This window comes from Schistocerca americana, chromosome 1 (genome assembly GCF_021461395.2).
Source record: "Schistocerca americana isolate TAMUIC-IGC-003095 chromosome 1, iqSchAmer2.1, whole genome shotgun sequence".
NCBI lineage: Eukaryota > Metazoa > Arthropoda > Insecta > Orthoptera > Acrididae > Schistocerca > Schistocerca americana.
Window position 1 is genome coordinate 500,275,026 of NC_060119.1, and position 16,618 is coordinate 500,291,643.

General features: G+C 39.4%; 1 protein-coding gene across 1 annotated transcript in view; it reads right to left on the reverse strand.

The window, feature by feature from the left end:
• Nucleotides 1–1,500: 1,500 nt before the first annotated feature.
• LOC124604528 overlaps nucleotides 1,501–16,618 on the reverse strand; it is a 28,204-nt gene continuing 13,086 nt past the window's right edge. Inside the window, exons 3-4 of the mRNA XM_047136486.1 lie at nucleotides 3,178–3,356; nucleotides 1,501–3,089 (exon numbers count right to left, since the gene is read on the reverse strand). Coding sequence (XP_046992442.1) covers nucleotides 3,003–3,089; nucleotides 3,178–3,356 — 266 coding nt within the window. The 3' untranslated portion in view covers nucleotides 1,501–3,002. The remainder of the gene's footprint in view (nucleotides 3,090–3,177; nucleotides 3,357–16,618) is intronic.

Sequence of the window (16,618 nt, forward strand, 5' to 3'; positions counted from 1 at the left end):
CAGATACATTATGAGATCTCAGCTTTGTGCCTATGCAATACAACAGCATCCATTCCTGCTGTGTCTGTTAAAATACGATTTTATAAATTGAGATTGTCCTTTCATCCATCTGAAATGAAAGTAGACCACAACTGCACTCACAAGCTGTGTGAATAACAGAATGCTATAAGAGCTTTGTTTATAATATTCTCATTAATCATTTCACTTCACACAACTTCTCTGGCACACAATGCCATGCTCACTGCTGTTTTATCAATTCTCTCACTACCATAAATGCATATTCCCTTTAAGTGATTTCAGTACCGGTATCGTGATTTCAACATCACCGGTCATTGAACTATTATAACACGGCCTACAGCATTAGAGCATCTCCTACAGATAACACTATCCAACAGGTTATTTTCATTTGAAGCTGCCACACAACATTAGTCACTTTCTCATACAGTGATGTGAGGCATCAATGATGCAAAGAACTTTGCAGAAGAGGGTACATACACAATTGTGTAACTGTAAAGAGAGAATACATTAACTTTCACACTTCAAATTTGGGATTACTCTACAGCGCTTCACTGAAGTACATACTGATATCTCAATATGTCACACTTAAGTAGTGTACATAGAAGCAGAATTAAACTGATATCGCAATATGACACTTTAGTAGTTTAAATAGAAGCAGACATAGAAGTGGTGGTGGTGGTGGTGGTGGTGGTAGTAACAGTGGGGTTGGATTGATTTGAGGGAGCAGGCCAAACAGTGAGGTCATCGGTCTCATCAGATTAGGGAAGGATGGGGCTGGAAGCCGGCCATGCCCTTTCAAAGAAACCATCCCAGCACTTGCCTGAAGCAATTTAAGGAAATCACAGAAAACCTAAATCAGGATGACCGCATGCGGGATTGAACTGCTGTCCTCCTGAATGCAAGTCCAGTGTGCTAACCAATGCACCATCTCGCTTGGTGTGGTAGTCGTAGTTGTTGTAGTAGTAGTAGTGGTGGTGGTGGTGGTAGTAGTAGTAAATAAGACACCTAACATGTGGGTCATTAAAAAAGAGTACAGCAATCGAAATGCAAACATTATTCTCGTTAGATCACTCAATCAATATGAACCAGCCCTGGAATAAATGTAAATCAAGGTATTAGCTTCACTGAAGGTTGTCACCAAAAGAAGAGTCAAGAACAATATCAGAAATACAAATAATGTTCAAGATAAAGCAGTTATAACATGGATCTGAAATGCAAACTGAAAAGCTACCTTAGACTGTGATTAAATTACAACTATGAAGGCTTTCACGACCGGATGACATATCTTCTGGTAAACCTTGCGGGATGTAAGGTCGTGGTCCATGAAACTCTTCAGCTCCTAACGTTTCGTCCAGAGCTGCGCTGGACATCTTCAGAGGGGTGTTTCTCCTCCGGTGAGTCTTGCCGACTCGGCAAGACTCACCGGAGGAGAAACACCCCTCTGAAGATGTCCAGCGCAGCTCTGGACGAAACGTTAGGAGCTGAAGAGTTTCATGGACCACGACCTTACATCCCGCAAGGTTTACCAGAAGATAAATTACAACTGTTGTCCATCTCCAGAATTCCCCTATAGAGTATTTTGTTCAACATAATTTGATCTTATTCATTCTTCAAAAAGTTTTTCCACCTCCTCTTTTCATTGTGGTTCCCAAGAAAGTGAATTTTGAAATCCAGCACTCACTCTATAGTTTTACTATTTATCATACAACAGCTACTACCAAAGGCAAGTATGCTGCTTTTAATATTATAACCTTCTTCAATGAAATCTTATACAAAATGTGCACGTTGTACAATTAATAACATGAGTGTCCAGGAATGAACCACAGTGAGTCATAGTCATTTTCAGCACTTTTAAGTAGATTATTTAATTAATCTACACAATATCAGAGTAGAAGAAATTAAATACTCAATCAAAAATCTTAACTTATAGCTACAACACTAGCAAGTTTAAACTGTACCAATTTGCAAATGATACTAGTCATATACCATAATAAAAGTATAGCCTGGGCAAACTATGAACTGGACTGAAATTTTGCTATTATGAACATATCTGAGATCTGGTACCCTGAGAGTATCTACCCCTTACTTTTCCAAATTCTTTCCCCAACAGTGAGCTTTTTATCACTTGTAAAAGCTACATTTACAGATTTGTTTTCCACTTTCCCTGAGAACATGATCAGCTTCAACTGTTTCCTTCCTCCCACAATACAGTGCTACCCTCATTATTGGTACACTGTGTTTGGTCAGGTTATACATAATGTATTGGGCGACTCCATTAATATCTAACAAGTGCAGATAAACAAAGGTGAGTTTGTTTACCTGTATTTTCTTTTAAGTTGTGTCACTGTTGAATGTAATTGTGTCTAAAATTACAGTTTTTATCTCCATAAATATAATACTGCATTTTATCTTATGTAAAAGGAGTTGTACAAAATGATATTTTGTGCCTATAAATTACAACAAGCAAAATTCAAACAGCAACATACAAATTCACAATCTACTTCACAATTTTTCCTCACATGTGACAATCTCTTTCTTTCTTTCTTTCTTTCTTTCATTCTTTACTACCCCCACCCCCGCCCTCTCTCCTTCTTCCAGTTTCAAGCAATACATTTTACTGTTCCACATTCTTTCGAAAAACTTCCATATTAGTAAAAATACAGTTATTTACTTAGCAGATCTGTAAAGTTATTAACAATGAAAAGTCTGTCATTGGTAAAAATATTTATGTTACAGTACCAAATAACTATAATATTCGACAGATTACATGTCAAAGGCAACAATAACATTTATAATCAAAATAGAATATTACTCCTCCAAAAATGTTTCCTAAAATGTAAAATATGCATTCAAAGGTTTTCTTAGATACAATGTTTGCTGAACCTCCAATACTACTTTAAAATTAGCACAACTCCGGAGCTAAAAATGAGAGGCAAATTACTGCTGGACGGTATAATGAAGGAAATTTCATTTCCAAATCATTTCTACTGAAGAAATCTGCCAACAGCCAAAATGACAGAAACTGAAGCAAGCACCACAAACAAACTTGAACGAGCTGTGCTTCCACTCAGCTGGAACAGGTTACAAAGAAAAATTAAAGTGTGTTGAAATATATTACATCATGATAAATGCATTTGAACGAGGCTTCAATCGACTTACAAACACATAGAAATTGCAACGGTCACCCTGACAACATTCAGCACACCTCCAATCCTGATACCAGATGTGAGTGCAATATGGCATATTCTTGCTTCTAATCTTTTCACATGCTGACTTCGTTGAGCATCTCTTTGAAACATAATACTGCTTCTGTGCTCCCTGAGACCAGTAAGGAGTACCTAGAGAAAAAGCACATACAAATATCACTAATTCACCTTTATCATGCACAAAGAAGAAAAAAACACTCTGAAATTAGTTTAGCAATTTGATACCTCCTTGACAGCTACTATGCATATCTGTCCAACTAGCTTGTCATATGGCTTCATGAGGGTGAGCAGAATATGTCATAGACATTTTATCACAGGAAAATCTGATATGAACATGAGAACTGAAGCTGAGAACTCTACATCAATAGTAATGCCGACCACTAGACTATAGACACACTCGTTAGAATTAATGAAAATCAATCTTTTGCTTCTGTATGAGTCCAGTGATTGAAAAAAAGTATCGTTCTGAAGTCAAAAATTATCATTTGGAGGGGGTGGAACTTAGGCTTCATGCATTTTAATACTACGAGTCAACAAATTAATAAAAAGTACAGTTTTATTTTCAAGTTTTATACTTAGAAGTGGTCGGAATGAAGGAAGACACTGAAGTAATTCAGAGGCAGGCTTCTACATTTGTTACCAGAAGGTTCGAACAACACATAAGTTTACTGAGATACTTGGGAAACTCAAATAGCAATCCCTGGAGGGAAGACAACGTTATTTTCAAGAAACACTATCTAAAAAATGTGAAGCTGACTGCGAAACAGTTCTACTGCCACCAACATATATTGTGTGTAAGTACCATGAAGATAAGATACAAGAAATTAAGGCTCATGCGGAGGCATACAGGCAGTTGTTTTTCCCTTGCTCTGTTTGCAAGTGGAACAGGCAAGGAAATAACAAGTAGTGGTACAGGATACCCCCCGCTACATACCATGTGGTGGCTTGCGGAGTAGCTGTGTAGATGCAGATATAGATATAGATGTTGATCTCTCAGTTTATAATTATAACAGTCTTCTGAATTTCAGTTCTGAAAATACCAGTGCTACCTGAAGTTCCTGGAATGTATGTGCAGCTGTTGAAGCCTAGGTAGTATGAAAAAAAGCTGCCAGGTGGTACCTCATACAGCCTTTGAGAGTTAGTGGCTCAAGCAGCTTTGCAAAAGGTGGTCTCATTTAGTTTTTATGCACATTCTCATGTGTTGCATGTTTTTGTGAAAATGACAATGGCGGGTGTCTGGAAACAATGTACGTACATAAATTTTAGTTTCAGAGCTGCAAAAACTGCTACATAAACACGATATGTAGAAGCAATCAGTTGTGGAAGACACACAAATAATTCAAAAACTGAGAAGAAAGATTTAATGATGATATGAAACAATTCTTCTGTAGATAAGGACAAATTAGACAGTGACAACTGGTGCACTGCCTTTGTGCAACACAGCATATAACAAATCGATGTGGATGGAACAGTACATATCAGTTATTTGAAAATCTAAGAAAGATAGATAGTACCAAAAATGGAATACAAATTGAAGTATTTGATAAAGGTCAAATACATGTGCAGGTGTTGAATGGACAGAAATGGAGACTCGCTATTTCAAAGATGTTTAGTTTTCTCTAGATGGATCTTGTACATATTTTCTGTTAAGAACGTTCCACAAAGAGGAATATATCAAATAACGATGACAATTTGTATTTTTCCAAGAATAAAATTGTGACTGCTGCAGCTGCATCCAGAGGTAAAAATGAGCTCCATCCTTTGGCTGTGAAGTTGTTTGTCAGGGAAAATCTTGTCTTGTTGCCGAAACTGGCAGTCCAGCTACAGCGGCCAGAGACAGTGGTCAAGTGTGTGCGAGTTGTGATTGTGTGAATGTGTGTCTGTTTTCTACTCAGAAGAAGGCCCTTCGACCGAAAACTTAAATGTACAGCAGTCTTTCCACTGAGCCTGTCTACAACTCAGTGACTCGTCTATATGGTGAGTATCAATCTAACCTTTTCATAGTATTGTTGTTATTCCATCCTGGACTTTCCTTTGTTTGTTTTTACTAGCATTCTTGAATATTCAATGCACATATAAATAGGTGCACTCTCCGTCCAGGAGATCAATCTTTTTCTGGCTGTACGTTGGGGTCAGTAATAAAAGTGCTTTCAGTTCTAAGCTATGTACTACACTGACAACCCTGGCTTTGGCTTGAGACTTGATTGTGGTTTCAATGTGATGCTGTTTGGTGGAGATACCAGATACTCCACAATGTTTACATCTCCGGGCTCCAATTAGGCAACATAAAAACCATCACCTGTGTCAACAGTAACCAGTACACAAGCAGTAAATTGTTCCCAAGATTTATATATTAACATGAAACAGATGAATTCCAATGCAGCAGTAACTCAACTGCACATCAAGCATTCATCAGTGTTTTCTGGAGATGCTGGTCAGGGCCTGTTGAACTGATTGAAAGAATTTCAAGAGACTCCCAGTTCATTTTCTTCAGTATCTCTGTGAAACTCATCTGTGGGTCAAACAAACCTGTGACCATCTGTGCTGCCCTTCTCTGTATACATCCCATATTCCCTGTTAGTCCTATTTGGTACAAATCCAACACACATGAACAATATTCTAGAATGGGTTGCAAGACAGATTTGTAAGCAATCTACTTCGTAGTCCAGTTGCAATTCCGCAGTATTCTACCAATAAAACCAAAGTCCACCACCTGCTTTGCCAATGACTGGGCCTATGTGATCATTCCATTTCATATACCTACAAAATGTTATACTCACATATTTGTATGACTTAGCCAATTCCAACTATGACTCATTCATGTTATAGTCCTATGATATTACAATTTTTTGTTTTGGGAAGTGCACAGTTTTACATTCTGAACATTTAAAGCACGCTGTCAATCTCTACACCACTCTGAAATCCTGTCAAGATCCGACTGAACATTTACGCAACTTTGCTCAGACTGAACTTCATTACAGATAACTGCATCATTTACAAAAAGTCTGAGGTTACTATTAATATTGTCTACATAGTCATTAATATACAACATGAACAGCATAGGTCCCAACAAACTTCCGTTGGGCACCACTTCTAAAACTGACAATGACTATCCATCCAAGATAATATGCTTTCCTACCAAAAAATCATCAATCCATTCATAAATTTCACGTAATACCCCATACAATCAAACTAGATAATAAGCTCAAGTGTGATACTGAGTCAAATGTTTTTCAGAGACGAAGAAATACTGCATCTACATAACTGCCTTGATTAAAATCTTTCAGAACATTATGAGATAAGTGTGAAGAGTGGGTCTTCACATGATCAATGTTTTTGGAATCCATGCTGGCTGGCATAAAGAAGGTCATTCTGTTCGAGATACCTCATTGTGTTTGAGCTCAGAATACGTTATAAGATTCTACATCAAACTGATGCCCAGGATGTGGGACAGCAGTTTTGTGGATCACTTCTATCACCCTTCTTGTAGATGGGTGTGACCTGTGCTTCCTTCCAACTACTGGGCTCAGTTTTTTGTTTATGGGATTTATGACAGACTACAGTCAAAAGAGTAGCTAACTCAGCTGCAAATTCGATGTAGAATCTAATAGGGATCCACTGGATCCTGGAGCTTAATTCAGTTTTAACAATTTTGATTGCTTCTTAACACCACAGACACTAGCACTTATTGCACTCATCTTTTCAGTGGTATGGGGATTAATATGTGGCCATTCACCTGAGTTTTCTTTTGGAAAGAAACATTTGCTACCTTCAGTTTCAGTTCCTGTCTCATTTGCTAGGGATTGCACACTAAATTTCCAGAGAGCTTTGTTTTCCATCTATTATCTATGCTCTCATTTTACATCTATTATCTATGATCTCAGTTTCTCTGTAAATTTGTTTATAGTGACAATATACCATGGAGGGTCCCTCCAGTTATGAGCTTTTCTACTTGGTACTTATCAAACCAATGCAAGGCCAATTATTCTTTTGGATTTGAGTAACAATTCCTCTACATGCTCCTACCCTGTACTGTAAGTTTCAAGGTCCTCATTGAGATATGACATTCTCTCCACATCACATTGTGGTCACTGACACTAGTTTCAATATGCATATCCTCAATGAGATCAGGTCAATTTGTTGCCATTCCAGCCAACATATTTCTATCATAAGCTGGTTTCCAAACTATCTGCTCTAGGTAATTTTCAGAGAAGACTTTTAGTAATGTCTCACAATATGTCTTGTCATGCCCACCACTAACAAAATTGCAAGTTTTCCAATCGATTATCAGATAATTACATTCTCCACCAATGATTACATTATGACTGGCGAACTTACATACAAGAAAGCTGAGACTCTCTCTAAAGTTTTTGGTTACACCAGGAGATGAGTCTAGTGGGCAATAACAAGATCCAATTACCATTTTATGCCCAACCCCGATACCAAATCTTGCCCAAACAATCTTGCATGTGGCTTCAGTTTCTATCTCAGAGGATTTGACTTTCTTGTCTACTGTGACAAATAGACCATCTACATTTCCCATAATCTGTCCTTTTGAGAACACTTAAATTTCCCGAAAAATCTCACTGGTATCTATTTCAGGTTTCGACCAGCTTTCTGTACCTCAGATAAGTCCACGTAGCAGAATAATAATTGAAGAATGGGACCCAACATCATGGAGAAATGACAGTTATAAATGTACATTATGTTTTGCCCCTTAGCAACACTATGGACACGAATGTGACAGAAGCTGACAAAATTTCACACTGATGAAAGAAGTCACGGAAGACATGTAGCAAACTCTCCTGGTAAATGATGTCAAGGCAACAGAAGAATTCATCAAGTGGCGCCAGCACATCAAGAATATGCAACAGAAAATGTCAGACAAAACAGGTATGACTGACTCCCGAATGTGGTCCCTATGTCAGTTGTGGAAGATAACCAAACCTCGTTTCTCTCATATCCCAGATCGTAAGAAGAGAGATACAGCAGTGTATGCTAGCCAGAAATGTCACACTGATTGCACAAGAGATAGCAGCCATGTATGTCAACCCATTACGCCAAGAGGTAATACACAATGTTGCAGAAGATGTGTATCAATCTTTGGCATCTATCTCCACCACCAGTTAAGCACACCATGAGGAATGACTTGGACTTACACCACTGCCAACAAATGACAACCCAGCTTCTGACCAATTTAGGTACAACCAACTCCTCCACCAAGTAAAACGCCCACAGAGAAACAGATATTTGGAGGGCGGAGGACAACACAACTGTCTGTTTTCAGTGTGAAGGGCCTGGATACATTGTGCGCTATTCTAGAGAAAGATGTCACAAACCTCATCCAACACAACAGTCCTATTCATGTCAGTCAACTGTGGACAATTATAGTTGATCTGTGATGTGAAGCTCATCATTATATCCTGGATTAAGTTGCTCCACAACTTGCCATAGCCATCGCTCTCTGCCACACAGTGGTGCAAGCAGCTTGCCTTACCACCAAATTCAGGAAACCTAAGCGAAGAGACCACATATGGAGGTGAGGCCACCACAGATGAAAATCCTCCATGGGCGTCAGTTACCAAAATGACAGCAAATCTCATTCACACCATCATCGGTGGCCAATCAGTCCGGGCACTAGTTGATTCAAGGTCTTCTTTTTCTGTAATGCTGAAAGCTTAATGTCACCAGAAGAAGAAGATTTTTCCATTATATGAAAGCAACTGTGCTGAAGGTCGCAAATGGGAGATACATCCAGCCAATAGAGACATGTATTGCAAGACTGAACACGGTCCTTCAAACTTGTCATATTAACAGAATGTAGTCATGATGTTATTCTTGGATGTGACTTCTTGCAGGCATCACAAGCAATCACAAACTGGGGAAGGTCAGAGCCCCAAAATGACAAAACTATTCCAACAAACACATACAACAAAGCTTGTTCCAAGCAGTTGTTTGCCTTTGAAGAATCTGTTATCCCATCATCATCAATCAAACAAGTTCCAGTCACCCACTGAGATGTACATTTCAACTGTGAAGCTTCTGATGCCTGCAAAAAACTACTCAGCTCACAAAAGAAACCTATATGCCAGCAATGACTGTAAGTGTTGCGCATGACAGATGAGAACTTTGGACCACTAATCGTCATGAGCAGCCACAACTCATCCCTAAAGTTGTATGTGTAAAGACATCCAAGCCAGCCCAGGAAGGACATCACACAAGGGAATGGTCCAATAAGACAGGTCGAAACCTACCCCGAAATTTTTTACACAGGAAGAAGACAATGAAAGAAACGTACTGTCAAAACTTTAGCTGCTAAAAGGCACTGCAAGTATTTTGTGAAAAATGTTGAAGTTACACACTTTTGCCGCACGAAGAACAGCTTATAACAGTGATTTGTACAGCCTGCCCACCTAGCATGCAACTCGGCGAATCACTCACGCTGCGCCACATAGCGGAATTATCCAGAGCTCACAGACACCAGTTTTAAGCACCTAAAGCCTGGTTTCCAATGGAGCGAATGAAAGCAAACACAAGCAAATGAGCATTCGCACAGAATTCACTACCATTCACTTGTATATGGGTAGAACTGTTTATAATAGAGGGAACAGAAAAGCACAAGAGGTAGCAAACATGCCTATGAATGCTGTGTTGTTAGTTTCTGGAGCTAATATTCGGTAGGATACAACTCTACTGTCAGAGCCATAATGTGAAACTTTGCTATTCAGGGAGGGTTATTTTGCATCGCGAGCGCACTGTTCTTGATGAAGTATACAAAATGGCACAGGGAAGGAAGAATTTAAATGTCTCAGTTTGTATGGAAGCATGATACGCGTGGAGATCATGCACTTTACACAGAATTGCACCTCCATCTCTCCTTAGCATCGGTCCAAACTTTTCCTTGTATGTCGGCTGCCATTTTTCCATGGCTTCTCATTACCATTCAGGGAAATTTTTAAGCAGAACACTAATTACCAATGTTGAGCATCATCTCAAGCTGTTGTGACACAGCCACTGTTTCCACTACACATGTAAGGTCTAATGGTCATATTATTATTATTATTATTATTCTCCTCTCACTCTCTCTCCCCCCCCCCCCCCCTCTCTCTCTCTCTCTCTCCTAAAACAAAAATGGTCCGGTGGCAAAGTGCGCGCTTCATGATCCAGAGAGCACGTGATCAAATCCCGATCAGACCACAACTTTTTCATTATGATTTTTAACCGAGCATTCACTTCTCACAGATGTTGGAGTGGCCACAACATACATGTGGTTCGGATTCCATGTTAAACTACAGGTCTCCATTTTCCAATTAGGTAACTGGGGAAGGTTAGGGACACGTAAGTAGCTCCAGTGGCATCCAGTTGAAAGACCTGCAAGACGCCTACCGTGTACACCAGACAGAATTCTCTTTTGCTCGTGCTTGTTAGCTTGTTTGCTCCAGTGAAAATCTGGTTTAAACTATACAAACATATTTTTGAATAACTTCATATTGACAGTTCAATTCTTGCACATGTAATTCTGATAAAAGTGGCTAGCAGAGGAAATAAAATCATAACAGTGTTTGATGTCCCAGATGGCTTCCGTCAATAAGGACTTATAATTTGTTGAAATGAAATGTCTTGCAGTACAACATTTTATAACAATTCCTGTAGGCCATTCCTTATAATAATGTTGTACATTTGACTATCAGTGAAACAGATCTTTGTTTATTCCCTGCAGTCATCCTGAAAATACAAAGTGTCTACTGAATGACAGAAACAAAACATTTTTCTTGCACCAGGCACACTGAACAAAGGAAAAATTAATGCAGTCACGCACTTCACAGTAACCACTAGTTTCATTTAGACAGAACTGAAAGGGAGTCAGAAATGGTCCCGGCCATTGTTCTGCATATTCCACTGCTTACCAGGCATACTTGGATCAAATTTGTAAAACATGGCAAAGAAAACTGGTAATGCACTAATGACTGGAGCTTAAGAATACTGTTGCGCTGATAAATCTGAAATGAGAGAGAGGTATCGGAAATGTTGTTGTCTGATAATTTCCTGAAAAATGCTCTCCACTGTCAAAAAAATTCTTTGTCAAGAGATTGAACTGCACTAGTAGTTCCAGGCAGAATCCACATTACATCTATAGATTTTTCATCGTCGTCCACAATAAGAGAGTCGTCGTTATGTCCAGACCATGAATCCAACAAAAGCAACTAATTAGTTTCCACAGCTGGTAGGAATATGTTTTGAATGAAATGTTGAAAATTATTCTTTCCCATTTTTCCAGATCTCGATACGTTGATTACAAGATTTTTGCAACTAAACAGTCCATTTTTAATTTTTGGGTCTAATTTGCCTTGCGGTTCTTGAAGACGAATATTCAGCTGTGTAAACCGTAAATCACTCATACTTATCACTGGCATTAACATATATGAATGTGTCACTGCATTCATTGATTGGACAACCAACTCCGTCTTTTTTTCACCCTGAAATGACAAAGTGTGGTGTGCAAGCAGTTCTTTCATGGAAACTGACTGATCAGCATTATAAACAGCACCCAGTGATAACAGCAAGTTTCACCTTTACGTCAGCTGTGAATTTCTCTATAGCACTGTCTATCATGGCAGCTGCTGTACACGTTTGCGTGACATTAACTTGGTAATTTTGTGACTTCCTACTCTGTACAATTTCTTGAACCCGCATAGCCAGGTCGATGATTCTGGAAATTAGCAATGCTCATGTCAGATGCAGTTTGGAGGGCCCAGTCTCATATATCCCCATAGATAATGGTGCATAGCCTCTAACGAGCAGTTCTAAATCTTCTGAACAGTTTCTCATTCAGATGGTTTCGAGTTTCTATTTGGCGCATATTTCTTAGTTCATGTAATTCATTCTTCCATTTGTACAGTTCACACTCTGATTTTATGAAACAAAAACACCTTTGCACGCCGCGTAACTTCAAGTGTTTTTTTCCTCCTTTGTTTAACCAATATTTCACTGCCTTTTCTTTGTCGCTGAAAGCTGTTGCAGTACGTGCTTTTTTAGGCTTGGAAGGTATTCTTCTTCAGAAGTGTTACTGGCACAACTGACATCGTCCGAACCACAATTCATGGAATCATCAGAGTTATTTCCTATTTCTTCTAACATGTCCACAATTTCAAATGAAATGTTAATATGATTTGAATGAATATGAAGGAAATCAAGTAACAAATGACACATATGTATGTCTTCAGGAGAAGTAGGTGATTTTGGCTGGAAACGATGTTCTTCATATTTCATCATTGTTAAATTGAGAATGTTAATTGGATTCCACATTACTGTAAAACTGGAAGATAAAAAAAGGTACTATTAGCGGGCATGCCTTGTGAAAGCACAATAAATATTAATTCAGGTTTATCTGTAGTGACAATGCTTACCAATACTGCAAAAAGCAACTGATAATTTATAACAGATGTTACTTAAGAGGCTAATTCGAGAGAATAGTAACAATGTACTGCAGTGTCAGAGAAACTGTCAACGAATCGTAACCTGAGACATCCTTTACAAATTACGATCGGGTTGTGTTGTGTTTCCTGTTTACAAATGTACCATCGACCTCGGCTGAGTGTGTGCCTAGTTGCACATGCACAATTGCCACAGCGCCATCAGGGCTGTACATTTCTACCGTCACCTGGCGCCCTATTAATGTGGCAATTTTCACTTTTTTTTTTTTATATACTTGCAGTGCCTCTTAGCAGCTAAAATTTTGACAGTGCATTTCTTTCATTGTATTCTTCCTGTGTAAAAATTTCAGGGTAGGTTTCGATATGTCTTATTGGACCATTCCCTTGTTAGTGTCATTGATGAAAAATCATGCTCTGCTACCAATACAGACAATGCCAGGGAGAAAGGTATTATCAAATTGCTAATAGGATATGGATTGACTGAGGAACAATGCCAGTGAAGTGATTATGTGTCAATTTTCAAATGCTTTCAAATTTGGAGTAGAGAAAAGACAGACCAAGTGATCCATGATAAAACACTGGGACCATCCACCAATTAGCCAGCATTCGTAGTGTGAGTCACCAGCTGAACAACAGATAATCCAGGAGGAAGTGGAGATGATGCTGTATGTGACATCAGTGAACCTTCAGAAAGTTCTTGGTCCTCTACGGAGATCCTTGTGAAAAAGAAAAACAGCGTGTGGCATTACTGTGTCAACTATCACTGTCTGAACAAAATCAGAAAGATATCAATCCAGTGCTGTGCATTGATGACACAATGGACTGTTAAAAGGAGCAAAGTATTTCCCAACTATAGGCATGCAATCAGGCTGCCAGCAAATTGAAGCTGATGAGGATGATAGAGAAAACAACTGTAATCATAACTATTGACAATTACAAGTTCAGTGTTATGCTGTTTGGACTATGTAAGGCTCCAGGCACCTTGAATGTATGACGGACAACGTGCTTTGACACTATAAATGGACAATATGTCTTTGCTATTGCATGACGTTTTCTTACAGACATCTTAAGAACGTCTAAGCCTCCTGACAACAGTTGTGAAGTGTGTTCATACTGTGAGTCTCTGCCTGAATCCAAAAAGCACCTCTTCGTCAGCCAAGAAATAAAAATCTTGAGGCACCTAGTGAGGGGTGATGGAATCCATCCATATCCAGAGAAAATAAGAGCAATTACAATTTTCCAATGCCTCAGCACATTCATGATGTGAGAAGTTTTCTTGGATGTACTCATACTACCAGTGGTTCATAAACAACTTCTGTAACAAGATATGTTTCTTGTAAGAACTATTGCAGGGAGATGCCAAATTTTCCTGGAATGAGGTGCAAGAAAGATCTTTCCTTGTCCTTATGGATAGTTCTAACATTGTATGATGAGAATGCCAAGACAAAACATCACACCAAAGCTAGCAGCTTTGGGATAGGGGCAGTTCTAAAACAAATTTAGGAAGTCCTGAAAAGGCAATAGCTCAAAATTCCAGAGTATTCTCCAAGTACAATTAAGAAACACTGCCTTGTGGTTGTCTATCATCACCAAGTTGCAGCCATATTTAATTGGCAAACCATTCATCATTGTGACACATCACCATTCTCGACGCTGGCTGACTACCCTGAAGGACCCGTCAGGTCGACTAGCAAGATGAGCACTGAAGCTCCAGGTAAATGACATCGCAATGGAATACAAAAACGGTTGCAAACACAAGGAAACTGGATGCCCTTCAGGCAATCCTTTGGCAGATCACAGTAGTGTGGATGATATTTCTGTCAAGCTACATTAAATGACATTGCTGCTGAACTGAGGGAAGATCCAGCATTACTGAAAACCATATAAATCTTTAAGGATGAGGAACTGACCAAAAGGAGGATTCCAGTTAGTAAATGGAACATTATACAAGAGAAACTATGATCTGCTGGTGTGGAAATGTATGCTTGTTACAGCTCATCTGCAGCCAGCTATCCTGAAGTATATCCATGACATTCCAATATCTAGTCACCTGGGATTCTTGAAGATTCCAGATCGAATCAGACACAGGTATCACTGGCCTGGTCTCCAGTGATCCATTAAAACACTATGTGAACCACTGCAAGGAACGTCAATGACAGGGCACATGCTCTGAGGCACCTAGCACCAATCCCGCCCTTGGCAGCACCATTCTACTGAATTAGAATTGACTTCTTGGGGACTTTCCTGAAGCCGACAAGTGGGAATCGATGGATAGCAGCCTACACTGTCTACCTCAGTTGTTATGCTGTCACCAAAGCTGTATTGACTCCTGAAGCTACAGAAAGTCCTAAGTTCCTTGTACAGTTTTCCATTCATGACAAATATCGGAGATAATTTCAGATTGCAACATCACCCACAAGATGACAACTGCCTCCCAGCCACAGATGAATGGCCTCACAGAATGCTTTAATAAGATATTGGCAGACATACTCTCAATGTACGTTAAACATAAAGACTGGGATGTAATACTGTCAGTCCTGACATTCACTTATAAACGCGATGAAGTAAGACCCTACAGACTTCACTCTGTCCTTCCTGCTCCACAATCATGAAGCTGAGGCAACAATGGATACACTGTTCTTGTTTCATCCAGATGATACTCAGAATGAGAACATTAAAGCCTCATCACCAGGACCAAAGAAGCAAGGCAACTGGCTTGTGTACAGACCTTGGATGCCCAGGACAAAGACTGAGAACACTGTGAAGTCTATCACTTGCCAGTGAGATACTGTTGGAGTCTTGGTATGGATTTTTTAGCCTGTATGGAAAGTAGGACTATCAGAAACATTATTAAAGTGCTACTCTGAACTACATCGCATCCTTTGTCACTTGTCAGAAGTCACTTACGAAGTCTAAGATTACAAGCCTTCATCAAGATGACAAAGTGCTGAGACATTGTCCATGTCCTCCATATGACGACCTACTACAGTCCAAATGCAGACTGACAATGGTAAGTTCAAGGAAACTCAAGGCCCACAGTACTGACAGAAGCTTCAACAGGAGGGGCTACCATTGATGATCATTCTACTGGAGAGGATGTACCAACATGACCAGAACACGAGGATCCACCAGGGCTGCCATAGAGAGGACCATCAACAAGATCCATATCTAAGGTGCTACTATTAGTTCCAATGAGGGCATCTGAAACAGCAGGTCACTGGTCCTGGACAGGAAGCTATGCTGCAAGCTCTGGTGCCATTAGTGCGGAGTAGTGGTCAGCGTCACTGGATGGTGTACTGTGGGTCTGGTTCGAAGTCGACTGCACGTAATTATTTATTATTTCATATTTATCATTTCTGGAAGGTGTCTGAAACTTATGCTTGTTATGTTTGTATATTTGGAAGGTTCAGTAGTTGTAGAAATTAGGCACACATATATAAGTGCACTCTCCTTCCAGAGATCTGATCTGTTCTGTTCTGGCTGGACACCGGTGTCAGTAATAAATGTGTTTTCATCGTTAAGTGTTGTATTTCACTGACAACCCTGCCTTCAGATATAGACTTGATTGTTGTTTCAATGGGACAATATTAACTCCTCTTTCATCTACACCACCTTACTGGGTCATTCCATGTCAGTTCAACCAGGGGCTCCAGCTCATAGTCTCAGATTTGACTGAAATTCAGTACACAAATTCTACCATGTGTGGAACACTCGTGTACAAAGTATTAGTTTCCCCTGCCAATTAGTTCCAGAATTATGACTTGTGAAAGAAGGTGGCGTGACCCGGAAATTGCAACCCGCATCTGGCAATCTATCTTCAGATCCAACTTCAGGTCTTAATAACTTTGGAACTATTCCACACAGTCCAGTGAAATTTTTACAACCCAGTAACATCAATTTAGAGAACACACTCTGTAAATCAAAACACCGACAACATATTTCTGAGGGAAAATAAAAAAT